The 16,520-nt window shown below is 23.3% G+C and overlaps 4 protein-coding genes across 4 annotated transcripts; 3 read left to right on the top strand and 1 right to left on the bottom strand.

Annotated features, from left to right (window-relative positions):
* Positions 1 to 985: 985 nt before the first annotated feature.
* PBANKA_1406500 (conserved Plasmodium protein, unknown function) lies at positions 986 to 3,010 on the top strand (the record flags this gene model as incomplete). Its single annotated transcript, XM_034567384.1, has 1 exon — positions 986 to 3,010. One exon carries the CDS (start codon positions 986 to 988, stop codon positions 3,008 to 3,010), a length of 2,025 nt encoding a protein of 674 aa, XP_034423887.1.
* A 1,582-nt stretch (positions 3,011 to 4,592) lies between these two features.
* Positions 4,593 to 5,039, top strand: PBANKA_1406600 (CCAAT-binding transcription factor, putative; the record flags this gene model as incomplete). Its single annotated transcript, XM_034567386.1, has 1 exon — positions 4,593 to 5,039. One exon carries the CDS (start codon positions 4,593 to 4,595, stop codon positions 5,037 to 5,039), a length of 447 nt encoding a protein of 148 aa, XP_034423888.1.
* Positions 5,040 to 5,840: 801 nt separating this feature from the next.
* PBANKA_1406700 (carbamoyl phosphate synthetase, putative) lies at positions 5,841 to 12,691 on the bottom strand (the record flags this gene model as incomplete). Its single annotated transcript, XM_034567387.1, has 2 exons — positions 5,841 to 12,274; positions 12,664 to 12,691. 2 exons carry the CDS (start codon positions 12,689 to 12,691, stop codon positions 5,841 to 5,843), a joined length of 6,462 nt encoding a protein of 2,153 aa, XP_034423889.1.
* A 2,759-nt stretch (positions 12,692 to 15,450) lies between these two features.
* On the top strand, positions 15,451 to 15,890 carry PBANKA_1406800 (40S ribosomal protein S27, putative; the record flags this gene model as incomplete). The annotated part of the gene is made up of 2 exons (XM_034567388.1): positions 15,451 to 15,617; positions 15,809 to 15,890. The coding sequence occupies 2 exons, from the start codon at positions 15,451 to 15,453 to the stop codon at positions 15,888 to 15,890; spliced, it is 249 nt and encodes an 82-aa protein (XP_034423890.1).
* Between the last annotated feature and the right edge of the window lie 630 nt (positions 15,891 to 16,520).

Below are 16,520 nucleotides of genomic sequence, written 5' to 3' on the forward strand. Positions count from 1 at the left end.
GCCACAAATAAAAAATATTTAAAATGGAGATATTAAATATATAATTTTAAAGGATTAGGAATCATGTTTGATATGCCCTTGATATTAGATTTTATCAAGTGGGTATATTCCCTCACTGCACAAATATATTATACACATATTCACTAAAACATGGGTAATACTATTCCTTGTAGATATATTTGAAATACTGTTCAATTCAATTTCATATAAAAATTATAACACGAAAAAAATATGTAAAATGAAAATTAATAGCAAAAACTATGCTAGTATTGAAAAAATGTTCATTCTTATTTTACCAATGCATCACCTCTATACAGCTCATAAAAAAATAATATGAATCTTTGTAATTACTTTTTATTTCATCTTTTCCCATATGTGTGTAGTAGAATAAGCTAATGTCGTTTTTACTTGCTGCTTTTTTTTTTTAATTATAAAAAATAATTTGAACATTAAAATATGTATACTATAGTGAAAGGGGAATGTATAGACAACATTTGCATATTACTTTAATTCGTTTCTCATATTTTTAAAATAAATAAATAAAAATATATTTTTTTCTTTGTTTTAGTAATTATTTATACTTTATATATATAGATATAAAAAAAATAGGATCGTAAATTTTGGAATGCATTTTTGTGCATTAATTTAAATCAATATATTTTTCGTTTTTTTAGAAAGAAAATTATACGATATTCTATATTGCGCTTCGTATTTATTTATTATTAATTCGTATCAATTTAAAGCGAATTTAATATCAATTTATTATTTAATTTTTTTTTTATGTCTATTTTTTTATTAAATGCAATATTTATATTAAATTGGATAATGTTAATATAAAATTTGATAAAAAAAATATGAAAACTAAAGGGAGAAATTTCATAGTGTAATGTGTATATTATGCATTTATATATACTTATGCACTATAAGTAAATATATTTGTTTGCATGCCTATGTATGTATATAACGAAGCAAATGAAGATAAGAAATGGATAATTCTATCAGTTTTGACAAAAAAAATAGTAAAAAACATATAGAAGTTAACGAAAATAATGAAAGTAACTTATTAACAATATATTCATTTATTAGCAATTATGTACTTAAAGAAGATATTAGTTATGAGGAAGATTATAATAGATATGAATTATTAGAAAGTCATGATTTAGAAGATAAATATTTAGACAAAAAAGTAAGTTTTAGTGAGTATAATGAAAAACGATATGATTATTATGCAGATAATAAATACTGCGACATCGAAAACGACAAGGAAAATTATGATGAACAGGGATGGGATGAAGTAGATAAAGAATATGACGATGATGACAAAGAGGAAGATGTTTATTCTGATGATGAAAATTATGACGTTGAAATTCATACAAAAAGGAATACCAATGATTTTTCTCTAAAAATAAACGAAGAAGATGCTTATATAGATAAAGATTTTGTAAAGCAAAATTTAGAATCAAATCAATCTTTCCAATTAAAAAAAATAAACAGTATAATAAAAAAAAACACACATAAAACAAATAGTAAAAATAAAAAAAAAAATAAAAAAGGAGAGAAAACAAAAAAGAATAATATTTCATCAATGAATAATAATTATAATAGAAATATAAACGATAATTATAATGAACGACTTAAAAGAAGCATTAATAATATATCCTCTTATTTTATGCTATCAATGGAAAATTTTAATGACGAAAGAAATATGTTTAAAGATGAAAAACAACTATCCAGGCAAATGTCTTATTATAATGATGCATATTATTATACATCCGAAATGATATATAAAGATAATAAAAAACATAAAGAGAAACTCGCATTGTATTTAAGGCTAATGTCATTATTTATTAATATAATGATTGGAATTTATTTAATTTCATATTTTCCACATACCAAAAGTAATGAAAGTGGAATTGATGTTCAAAATATGCATTTAATGGAATATGAAAATTTAAAAAATGTTATTAAAAATAAGTTAGAAAGTAAAAATAACATGGTAAGGAATTTTAACACATTCTTTAGTATGGGTCATATTGATGTGTTAAAAAATAACCAAAATAAGCAAAATTATTTAGATATGTTTTTTAAAATTAGCAAAAAGTATAATGACAATAAAGTAATCATTAATCGAAATGGCTATACTAACAATAAAAACAATGACAATGCAAATAATGCTGATAATAACATCGAGATAAATCGTGCTACACAGATAGAAAAAAACAACACCGAAGTAAATAAATTAATAAGAGAAATGGATATCGTAAATTTAATAGACAACACATATGTTATGAGTTATATTTATATAGAAATGAATAAAATATATAAATATGTTGTTTATTCATTTTTTGGAGAATTATTTGTAATATCAATTATTGTCTTTTCATTATTTATATTAAAATTATTTATAAAGGATAATAACAAATTTAGTGTTATATTAACAATGTATGGTATTTTTTATAAATTATTTTGCTATATATTTGCTCATTATGTTTTAGTTATGGGATTATATATCTTATCAATTTATTATAATATATATGTATATAGAGATATATATGAACATAGTTTTAATTTTTTCTGTTATCATTATGTATATAATAATATACATATACATTTACTTATGTTATTTTATGCATTACAAAATATTGTCTTTACAATAAATGACACCTTCAATTGCCTCAGAATGGCAACTATAGTTATCAAGCATGTGATAATCAAAATATATGAAAAAATTACCTGTAAAAATTTTATTACATTTTATGAATTAGAAGAAGATAAATTATCATTATCATTAAATTGTATGAACAAATTTAAGTGTAAACACTGTTTAAATGATAAATGCTGTAAAGACAAAAATTGTGGAGAAATTGATATTGATGAAATTCACCAATTTGAATATGCAAAAACGAAATTATCGTTTACAGATATAAATCAAAAACAATATTGTAAAAATCTGGATATCAAAACATATGAACAATCCCTTTTGAACATGCGAAATCCACTATTTAAGTAGTATACTTTCTGTGCATTTCAGATATCGAAATGTTGTTCATATAAAAAAAAAACATTAGAAGCGATACACACAATAAATAACACATAACCTCCCATTGCACGGGTTATTGTATACATATACTTGCATATTTTCCTATTTACTTAAAAATATATTTTTTAATACATTGTTATTATATGCGTATTTTTATTTTTTTAAAACATCATTTCTTATTTCTTAATTATCGAATTTTTTAAGTTGCATTCATACTTTTTTATAAATCTTTTTAATTTTGTCGATCTATATAATTTTCAAGTTTGATATTTGCTATTATTTGGTATAATTCGACTTAATTTTATTTAATTTCCTGATTTTTGCTAATTTTGGTAGATGTTTCTAAATTTTATCCATTTCATATAGTTTTCTATATTTTACAATATTTTGCACACCCTCAATACGTTCCTTTATTTTTAGTTTTATTATTCCTCACTATCGAATAGTCTCCATGATATGTATTTTATGATTAATATTAATCAAAAATCGTATTAAAGTTATATGCATAAGAAATAATAATGTGTATATATATTTACATTCCCCTTTAACAGGAAATTATTTGAAAATTTTAACTAATATAAATACACAATGTATATGTGAATAATAATGTTTCATGCCTCATTTTTAATAAATAAAATAAAAAAATGAAGCAATGTTGCATCAAATGGAAAATACAAGTTTTTATAGCTGTGCAGTTTTAAAGGAACACAAGTAAATAAATATGCACACATAAGTGTCATATGTGTATTACTATTTACAAATATTTTTTATTATGCAAAAAACAACTTCATATAAAATGAACACTAAGTAATTCATATGCTAATATATTCTAGTAGCATTTATTGCCTTTAAGGTACTTAAATATAACCTTTCCCCTAGTAAAATATTTTGTAATTTTTATTTCATTTCTAAACTCCTATTCTCTTGAGTTTTTTCGAAAATTTATAAACGTTATTTTAAAGAAATTATTATGATTGCTTTAATTTTTGATGCTTTTAATGCGATTATTTTTATTCTTAATTTTTGAATTATTTAAAATTTTTTTCTCCCTTGAGCAATCGCAAGTATTTAAAAAGGCACACCCTTTAAAAAGAAAATTAAAAAAATATATATTATGTAAAAATTTACATTTATTAATAAATAAAAGGAGTCTTATATTTATTTGGACAATTTCCATCCCATTTATACATATTATATATATTTTTTATCTTATATTTGTGCGTATATGTAACTTAATATAATGGCATGTGTATAGTTATTTTTTTCCTGTGTTTGATTGTCTAAAGATATTTTAAAAATATGAAAAAAAAAATTAAGAATATATAAATATATATATTAAATGTACATATTTTCGAATTCTGTGATATTGTATGAAAGAAGAAATAGTTTTTATAATTAAAATTAAACAAATTTTTTGGGCTTTTTTTCATAAATTTCGCGTAATATGCATATGTGAAATCAAAAATAATAAACTTCAGGTATGCATAGATATATATAATATGTAATATATTTTTTTACCATTCCACGGACTAATAGATTTACTTAGTACAAAATGAAAGAACAAGCAGAGATTCCAGATATCAATTTATTAAAAGATACCATTTTTGATTTGCCGAACAGTGTTATTTTAAAAATAATAAATAATAGTATAGATCTAAAAAATTATAAAATAAGAAAAGAAGCCCTTAACACTTTAAGCAAATGTTTATCTTTATTTATTTTGTATATAACTGATGGAGCATTAGAACATTGTGAAAATGAAAAAAGATTTACAATTTTTGTTCGAGACATTTTAAATTCCTTAAATGATTCATTATTTCTAGATATATACGATCAATTAAAAACACATGTAGCTATACAAGAAGAAAATAATAAAAAAACTACTTCCAATAATAATAGTGGTGCAAATGCCACAAATAAAGATACAGAAGGTGAACAAAATAATGAAAACCCCAAAGAAAACGACGATTTTGATATATTACTTCAAGCTTTAGAATAACCCCTAAATGAGTTATGCTCACAATGCTAAGTTGTATAATAGGCATGGTTTGGATGAACATTAATTCAAATATACTATGTATTATTATTTAATCTGCCAATCATATAAATAATCTCACCCTTTGCTATGGGGATTATACATTTGAATGACATAATTTCATATGTGCATAAACATTATTATGCATAGCAATGAACTCATAGTACATTTTTTTCAAATACTATTTTTAAAAGACTATTAAATTGATTTTTATTAAAAAGTTATATGTAATGTGTATTTCTTTGAATTTTATACATTATGCGTAAATATAAAAATGGGAAAATAAATTAAAGCAATTTTATATGCATTCTTAAAATAACAAGCGAAAAGTCGCTGCATAAAATATATAACACTTCTTTTGAAGGGTATTTATTCACATATAAAGATATATATGTAACCATGCATATATATAAATACGGAACGTAGATATTTATATCTATACCCTCGTTTAAAATTATAAAAATATTTAAAAAAATGCGCCAACATTTTATTAAAAGCATTAAGAACAAAATTAATATAGTATGAGTTTGCTAATTATAAAAAATATACTAATAGTATGGTCACCGTTTGCAAAACTTAGCATTTTCTTTGCAGCAAACCAATTTCCCGCAAACTTTTGTATACATAAAGGGGTTTAACATCTAACTTATGATAATGCATATATATGTGAGTACAAATTGGTTACTAATGTTTCTATACAAATAGCCATAATTTTATATTGTCAAAAGAGGAAATTAGTTGAGTTTCTAATATATGGTGTTCATATTAAACTAGACTAATATATTCGTCGTAACTCTTGATAGTGTAAAAAGGTCTTCTTTCTTTTTTTCTGCAGAATTTTCTATACAATGAATCAATGAATAAGGATGTCAATTTCATGTTTGTTATTATAGGTACTTGAAAATCGGAAGCAAGTCTTCTAATTTTATATCCATGCGAAGTAACTTTTGTTGTTAATGCATCAGTTATATTTATAACCATTTCGACTTTATGATTCATAATTAAATCCGTTATATTTGGTAATATATTTTCGGAATCCTTATTGTGAACTTTTATAAGTTTTTGATGGAATTTTGAATCTTTATCAATATTAAATGATGCTAAAAATTTGGAATAAAATTCATACGTTCCTTCAGTAGCATAAATTGTGAATCCCATCAAAAATAATAATTGAAATGGTTCTTCAAATGCTAACTTGTTATTTAAATTTTTAATGCTTATTAAAATTGATTTTTTAGGTAATTTCATACCTGTAGCAACTAAAGATTTAAGTAAAGCTTCATACTTATTTAAACCAAAACAAGCTACTTCTCCTGTTGATTTCATTTCAACACCTAATATACAATCCGATCCATGTAATCTGTTAAATGAAAAAATTGGCGATTTAATAGCTGTATACTCTAAATCAATTAACGATATATTTATTGGCTTAACATCATAACCCATTAAAATTCTTGTGGCTAAATCTATAAAATTCAAATTTAATGCTTTCGAAATAAATGGGAATGTCCTTGATGCTCTTAAATTACATTCAATAATTTTTATTTCATTCTGATGGCAAATGAATTGAATATTAAATGGCCCAGAGATGTTTAAATATTTTGATATTTTTTCAGAAATTTTTTTTATTTTTCTGTGGGTTTCTACATATATATTTTGGGCAGGTAATATTAGAGTTGCATCTCCTGAGTGAACTCCTGCATTTTCTACATGTTCTGATATAGCATAATTAATCATTTTACCATTTTTACTTACACAATCAATTTCAATTTCTTTAGCATTTTCAATAAACTTGGAGATAACAACTGGATTATCTTTACTTACGATTGCAGCTTTCATTAAAAAGTTTTTTAATTCTTCAAAACTGTTTACTACTCTCATAGCTGCGCCAGATAAGACATAAGATGGCCTGACAAGAACAGGAAATTTAACTTCGTTGGCAAATTGTATAGCTTTTGATAACTTCGTGAATTTATTCCATTTAGGTTGATCTATTTTTAAGGAATCACATAAATGAGAAAATTTATTTCGATTTTCACAACAATCTACACTTTTTGCACTCGATCCTAATATATTTACATTATTTTTATATAAACTGAAAACCAAATTATTCGATGTTTGACCACCAAAAGCTATAATAACACCTTGACTTTTTTCAAAATTATGTATAAATTTTATAACTTCGGTTGTTATTTCGTCAAAGTATAATCTATCACTTTCATCATAATCTGTACTAACTGTTTCGGGGTTACAATTAATTAATATTGCTTTATGATTTAATTTTCTTATGGTCTTAACACAATGTATTGCACTCCAATCAAATTCAACAGAGCTACCAATTCGGTAACATCCACATCCCAAAACAATAAAGCATTTCTTCTTTTCCTTCTTCATCTCGCTTTTATTATCAATTATTTTAAATCCAATATCATTAAACTTTTCATAAAATATATTATCATTTTCAGAATTAATAGATGATAATTCCGAGTTTAATCCATCTTCTTCATAATCAAGCACACTATTATCATTATTATCATCGTTCATACTAATGCTATAACTACTATAACAGTTATCAGATCCTGAATATAAATCTTCATATCCATAATCGTTTTCTATATCATTAATGTTTTTCTTGTGATTTTGAATATATGATAATTCTGAAAAACAGTCACTTTTATTATCATCATTGTAGCTGTTAATCAAGTTATTATTATTTTTTGATATCATTCTATTATTATTGCTGAGGCTTTTGTTTTCATTTTCTTCTTGTTCGTTCGTGTTATATACCATTGTATTTTCATCATTATAATTAATTTTCTTAGCTTTTTCTTTATTACTATTAATATATTCACATTTGCTATTTGTGGAATTTGCAAAATTCTTACTACTTTTTATTACTTCGCTCTTATTATCATTATTAATTAATTCCCTCATCTTATTTATTTTGTATTCATTATTATATACAGAATCTCTAATATAATATGAGTTATTTGCAATATTATTTATATTTCCTCTATTATCATCCATTCTCATTGATTTATCAGGGTTTACATTATTTTCCTCATCTTCTGATGTATTACAATTTTCTAAATATAATTGATCATTTGTTGAATGAGAACTACGATTTGATTTAAACTCTTCCAAATGGTTCCCATCATTTGGGTTGCCATTTTCATTTTTCTGTTCATTTTTTGTGCTATTTGGATAGCATTTGTTATTAAGAATACAATTTTCTTTTTTTTCTTTCATTGGGCGTTTCATACCTTGATGCATTCCAAAATTGTGGTAATCATTTTTGTTTCCAGAAAATGGGCACTTTTTCTTATTGTCATCTCCAATCGAATTTTGCTGGTTATTATCGCTAAAATCTTCTTCTCTCTTGTTATTTTTTAAAAAGTTTTTCAAATTAAACATATCATTTCGCCCATGTCCCATATACCTACCATTTCCATAATTATTCATATATTTGCATGATGGTATTGTGGTATAATCTGGATTTTGTTCTTTATTTTGCATTCCATCCTTTCCTCCATCATTATTGGTAACTTTAATTGCCTCTTCAGAGTTATTAATATCTGCTTTTAAACAATTAAGCCCATTTTGTTGGGATGTTTCGTGATTAAAGGAAAATTCATCATATACAACTTTATTATTATTCTCATTATTTTTATGCCAATGTTGTGGGATACTATTTCTTATTTCATTATGATCTCTGCCCATTAGTTTATGGTCTTTTCTTTTCTTTACCTTCATATTTAATGGTAAAACATCATGTTCAGTTCCTTGATATGTCAAATATAAATAATTTGTGAGAGCAGGAAATTCAGCAGATAAAGTATCGATAACTTTGATATGAGGATGAAGCCCTATATTTTCTCGATATTTCATCACATCACTTTCTTTTGTTTTGGCATTATAAGATAAATAATGAGCAATCTGTTTATCGCTAAAACCATGCTTTTTATAATATTTTAAATCATAAAATGACATCTGTTCTAATGTTAACGACTTTAATTTATTTTCCAAATTGTATATATTATAAAATTTATATAAAAACCAATAATCAATATTAGTTAATTCATGGATAACATCAATTGACATATTTAAATGAAATGCTTGGTGTATAGCATCTATTCTTTTAGGTGAAGGATTTTTTAGTTCGTCAATAATTTTTTCTTCATTCCAATCTATACAATAAGTATTAGAAAAACCTAAGTAATTATCGTCAATACATCTTAATGACTTTTGTATAGATTCTTCAAAAGTTCTTCCAATTGACATAACTTCACCAACACTTTTCATACTACTATTCATTGTATTCGAAGCAAATTCAAACTTGTTTAAATCCCATCGTGGAATTTTTGTTGTTATATAATCGAGAGATGGTTCAAAGCATGCAGTTGTTTTTCGAGTTATACTATTTTTTAAACTTACTAAATCATATCCTAAAGCAATTTTTGCTGATATATATGCAAGGGGATATCCCGTAGCTTTAGAAGCAAGTGCTGAACTTCTACTCAATCTTGCATTTACTTCTATAATACAATATTCTCCTGTTTTGGGGTTTATACCAAATTGAATATTACATTCCCCAATAATATTTAAATGAGTAATAACCTTCAAAGCGATTTCTCTAAATTTGTAATATTCATAATTGCTTAATGTTTGTGATGGTGCAACAACTATACTATCTCCTGTATGTATACCTAATGGATCAATATTTTCCATGTTACATATAGCTATACAATTATTTTTATTATCTCTTAATAATTCATATTCTATTTCCTTCCACCCTTTTAATGATTTATCTATAAATATTTCATTATCAGTTTGTAAAAATATTTCTTTACATTTTTCAACTAACTCTTCTTCATTATTTATAAAACTGCTATTCAAACCGCCTAAAGAAAATGTAGTACGCACTAGAATGGGGTAGCCTATTTTATTAGCTACTTCAACAGCTTCTTCTACATTTTTTGCACTACCATATGGGGCAATTATTTCATTAATTTCTTTTAATTTTTCAGCAAACATACTTCGATTTTCAGTTATTAAAATTGATTCTAATGAAGTACCTAAAGCTAAACAGTTGTTTTTTTTTAATACTTTTTTTTGTTCTAACATTAAGGCGCAGTTTAATGCAGTTTGTCCACCAAATGTGCAAAGAATAAAGTCTGGTTTTTCCTTTTTTATAATCTTTTCAACAAATTCACAATTTACTGGTAAAAAATATACTTTATCTGCTAGCCCTTTTGAAGTTTGAACTGTAGCAATATTAGGATTAACTAATATAACATAAATACCACATTCCTTTAAACTTTTTATTGCTTGTGTACCAGAATAATCAAATTCCCCTGCCTGTCCAATACATAAACCTCCACTACCAAGAAGCAACACTTTTTTTTTTATATGTATAATATTTTGTGGGAGATGTTCACGATATTCTCTTTTTTTATGAAATGCATCTAATATAAAATTTCGAAATAAAAACCCAGTATCTTCAGGACCGTTGTTCCCTTCTGGATGAAACTGAACAGTATAAAATCTACCATTCTTATGTGAAATTCCTTCTATAGATTTGTCGTTAGCATTAATATAACTAATAGCTAGATCTTTTCTTTTTAATATACATTTTTTTTTTAAACAATACCCATGGTTTTGTGAAGTTATGTAACATCTATTATTTAATAATTCTATAACTGGTTGATTTACACCTCTATTACCATATCTCATTTTATAAGTTTCGCAACCTAATGATATACCCAATAGTTGGTTACCTAAACATATACCAAATATTAATTTATTCTGTTGCAAACTAGTTTTCAAATTATTAATTAACAATTTACATTTTTCTGGATTTCCTGGCCCATTTGATAATAATACTGCATCATAATCGATATAATTAAAATCATAATAATATGGAACAATAATGTAAGTTAATGGTAAATCTTTACCATGTTTCATTAAATTTTTTATTATACTATTTTTTATACCGCAATCAACAATTACTATAATTTTTTCCTTGTCATTATTTCGTTTGTTTACTAAATCCAAAAATGTTTTATTGCTCACCGTTTTCTTTATATACGTGCTATTGTCATTGTTCATATTAAATTCTTTGCCAATTTCTTTCTGTCCACAACCATGTTTTTTAGTCCCTTCGATGTTATAATATCCATATTCATCTAAGTTATTTTCATGATACTCTTTATTTTCTTCAATATCTATTAAATATTTATCATGTTCACACATTCCATATAAATTTCTAAAAGAGTTATTTTCGTCATTATTATCATTAAAATTTTGATAGTTACTATAATGCTTAATATTTTCTTCTGACGATTCTAATAAATTCATTTTCCCTCTTAACAATGAATGGTAATTTGAATTTTTATTATAATCAATTTTTTCAAATGATGATGCGACATTTTCTAAATTTGAATAACTATCACATTCTTTATTATTTTCTTTATATAAGTAATTAGAATTTTTATTCATGTAATTTCTCCCTTCATTATTTATAAATGTAATATTTTTCAGTTTAAATACTCTTATATAGTGATTACATACATATTTTGTAACATCAATTTGACCAGGGTCAAATAAATTTATTTCTTTATATATATTATTTATATTATTTCTATTTTTATATACTACAATCTTTCCCAGCATACTACCTTTTTCTCTTAATATTTTTGTCAATGCTCGAGTATCTATTCCACCAATACAAGGAATTTTATATTTTTTCAACCATTCACTTAATGTTATATACGCATTATAATGATATGATTGTTTACTATATTCACATATTACTAAACCTTGTACATGTATTTTATTACTTTCAAAATTATTTACTATACCAAATTTGTTGTGCTTTGCTTTTTCTACACCATAATTACCTATTGATGGAAATGTCAAAACTAATATCTGACCAAAATAACTAGGATCTGATAATGCTTCAGGATATCCAACCATAGCTGTATTGAATATAACTTCTCCTGTAACTATATAATCATCATTTTCAATTCTACTACCTCTAAATAATATATCATCATTTATATTTTTTCCACATTTTTCTGTAATATCTTCATTTTCATCGCATTGTATTTTTTTTTCACATGTATGCCCTTCATACCCTACGCTATATCCAACAAATTCGGTTCCATCTTCAAGAATAAGCTTTCCCACTGTTTTGTACTCTAAATGAAAGAAAATTAATAAAAAAAAAAATTAATAATATCCATACATATTTAAGGAATTAAATGCAATACAAATTGCGTAACGATATATATATATATAATCACAATTTTATTAAACTATGCAGAACATTATCTACTTAATGTATACATTCATGCCACATTATTTTGCCTCATAATTAACTATGTATGATATTCATAGGGATAAATAGATTGCATGCATTTTCACTTGGCAATATATATATAGATGTAAACAGTAAACAATTTGATTTGTTAAACTATTTTATACATCTACATATATGTGTATCACATGAATATGTACTCATATTATATATACATACACCAACTTTCTCTATATATATATTTTTTGTGTTTTATATATTTTATCGTACCATGGTCTGGCCAAAACTCAGAATCCATTTTGTATTAAGAATTTATCTTTTAATTATAAGTGTTGAGCAAATATAGAAAATTAATAAAAAATAAATGAAATTTATATAATTTAAATGCTTAAAAATATTTGAACTATGCACATGCTTCTTATTGTTATTTTCTTATTCTATATATAAAGCCTTCATACATATCTATTTTAAGATATATGAATATATGTTGGTATTTACATACGTGATATACGATTTCACACAGAATGTTATAAAAATAAAGGATTTACTTTTAAGTAGATTGCATTATCACGTTGATATTAAATTTACATATATTCATATTTTACCTCATTTTACAAAAATTTTAATATATTATTGTTTCATTACTACTTACTATTTATATGCTTGCACTTTAGTATTTGTATTGACTTATTTCATTTTTCTACATTACTATTTGCTCCTTTGTCGCCACTATTTAATGTATTATAATTTTTTTATAGCAATATCAAAATGTAGATATATAATTTTTAATTATTTTTAATAAAATTTTCTATGTATATGCATTAGATATTTAATCATCGATCCATTTATTTTTTTTTTTTATTTTTTTTTATTTTTATTTTTTTTTTTTTTGATATGTTTGTAACGATATTCTTATAAAATATTCATTGCTTTGTTTCAAATGATATTTTATATTTTTTGTTTTCTCCAGTTGTAATTTTTTTTTCTCACATTATGTATATATAGCAGCATATCAAAGGGTATTTATATATATATAAATACATATTATATATATTTATATAACTGTATACACAGATCATGGTGAGTCGTTTTTTTTAATTTATTACTTTTTACAAATATTTATAAATGGTTAGGAGAAAATATTCAAACTACTACTTTTTATATACTGATAATTAACTATGGGCTATATTGAATAATATATTGTTCTTGTTTTAATATTATTCATAAATGTTTTTTCATATTTTTCTTTATATTATATATGTAAGCATACACGTATATATATGAATGAGTTAAATAAGAGCACATTGTTAAAGAAATATATTTACCTTTATACGAACATAAATGTATATATATATGTGCGTGTTTCTTTTCCCCACTAAATGTTAAACAATTCTACTATGTGTGAATATTGTTAAAAAATATAAATAAACATTATTAATACTGCGAAACATATGTAATAAAAGAATAATATATAGTAACCAGTTGGATGGGGCAATCCCAATTTTACAAAAATATTATTTTTACATATACTACCCAAAAGCCCACAACAATTTTTTATACATTTCTCATTTTAAGTTATTCGATATATTAACTCAAAGACTATATTTATTATTGTGTTGAAATTATTTGAGAGAACAAGATCAAAATTACAAACAAAATAAAATGTTAAATATAAGTATAATTAAATCATGCAAAGCTATTTAAATAAAGTGTTAATGTTTCGTTTTTTGTTTTTTTTTGGGGAAAATTATTGAAAAACATATGTAACTTAGTATATTTTTTGTTATTATTAAAACAAAATATCTTTAAATAGGAAACAACTGGAAAATTATTAATAAACTAATTTATTTCTTTAATAATATGAAATTGTAGTTTTTTTTTCATATTAAAAATAACAATAAAAATGCTTGTTAAATAATAATTTGCCACTAAAAATCATATAAAGTCAATTTTTTAATTTATTTTAAACGAAATTATTATTTTTTTTAATATTAAAATTATATTAATTATTTTGCTATATATATATATATATTTATTTATTTATAGAAACCACCATATTTACATATATACTTAAAAAACATGTATGCATAATATAGGGATAAACGCATTTATTAATAATGCTGTTTTTCGTAAATTCATAGCATTATGAAGTTTATATATAATGCATACAATAAATATGAAATTTAATAAGCTCGATAATAATAATTCTCGTTATATATACAATATACATATATAAAATAGCAATTGCTTACCCAACCCCTTTAAATGCTACATCTTTCTTTATTAATAATATATATACTATTAAAATCCTTGGCAATATAATATTTTATTCATAATAGGGGATTATATTATTTAACCATATACTAGTATATGCTATACAAATATATACATCTTTAAAGCTTACCACGTTAAAAAAATCGTCAATGGGTTTATATATTTTATTGTATGCAAAGTAAAAAAAAAGCTATTAAAATGTAAGGTTTAAATATTTTTTATATGCATATATAATATATAGAGAAATATATGAAAAACAAATTTCCTAGTATAGCCTCCTATGTAGTTTGTGCTTACAAATTATATTAATTTTAAATATATAACATAATACATATTAAATTATTTACGTGTTTAACTCCCAAAGAATAGTGCATTTCGTATTATTCCTTTTTTCATTTTGATGTTCCCCTTAAAATCTATATTAAGCGCATATAAGGGTGAAAAATAATTTTACTAATACTAGCAAGTAGCATATTCTTTTACAATATAATAATTTTTCTTCATCGCAAAAAGAATTACAAATAAAAATATTTTAAATAAAAAATTTCCATAAAGAAAAAAAAATAAAAAAAAAATTTTAGGGAAAAAATTCTTTTACTTTTTTAAATATATATCATTAAATAAAAGATTAAAAAATAATAATACATATCTCCATTATTTAAAGAGTAGATTTAGGGTTTTTGTGAATCAATTAATAAATCTATATAATTAAAAAAAATAAACATATATATTTTTTTAAAACAAATTAAACTTTTCATTACATTTTAATATTTATAACTCAAAATGAATGTCGATTTATTAAATCGTGATCCAATTGAAGAATCCAAGAAACATAAATTAAAGAGATTAATTCCAAGCCCCAATTCATATTTTATGGATGTAAAATGCCCAGGATGTCTTCAAATCACAACTTTGTTCAGTCATGCACAAAATGTAGTATTATGTGGAAGGTAAAGCATAAAGCTCAATGATTATTTAGTTATTTCTTTAATATGCAACACTTTGTATGCGCACAACATCTGTATATTCAGCATATTATATATCACGCATTATGCATAATATATACTTGCTTAAACTTATTGATATTATTTTTTAAATAAATTATTGCACAAATACATATTTTTTTTTCCTCATAATGCAGCTGTAATATTATGTTATGTCAACCAACAGGGGGAAAATGCAAATTAACAGAGGGTTGTTCCTTTAGGAAAAAAATTGAATAATTGGATAGCTAAATAATTTAACCAAACACAAAGACCAGAGAGAGAGTAAGATTTTGACAGATCGATAATAATGGAACACAAATTGTATTTTATTAATATATAAGAGTTGTGAAAGAATTTTTTTACCCTTCAAGAAATAGAATTTGTAGTCATATTAAGAAATGTTATTTATTATATATATTCAATAATTAAAATATAAGACCACCCCAAAAATAAATATACTTTTTTTTTTAATACATAAAATTGTATATATATACATGTGTATGCATATGTAAATATTTACAAATATTTTTATTTTGCCAATTTTTTAAATTTAGATATTATAACAAAAAAAACTTAGAAAAAGAATCAAAATATTATATCATCATATATATGTGCGGATTACAATAGCACAAAAAAAAATTAATAAGTATATGATACATATGTAATATGTGCATATATATTTGTATTACTAAAAATTTGTAAAAATGATTGATTCTATAGCGTTAAAAAATATGTAATATACTTGTAAAATATACAAAAAAACACTAAATAAGACAAAACATAAATAAATATATATAGGAAAATCTCAATCCTATTAAAACATTACCATCTATGCATTAGTGTAACATATATAGCTTAATCTTCATC

Source organism: Plasmodium berghei, assembly GCF_900002375.2.
Source record: "Plasmodium berghei ANKA genome assembly, chromosome: 14".
NCBI classification, from domain to species: domain Eukaryota; phylum Apicomplexa; class Aconoidasida; order Haemosporida; family Plasmodiidae; genus Plasmodium; species Plasmodium berghei.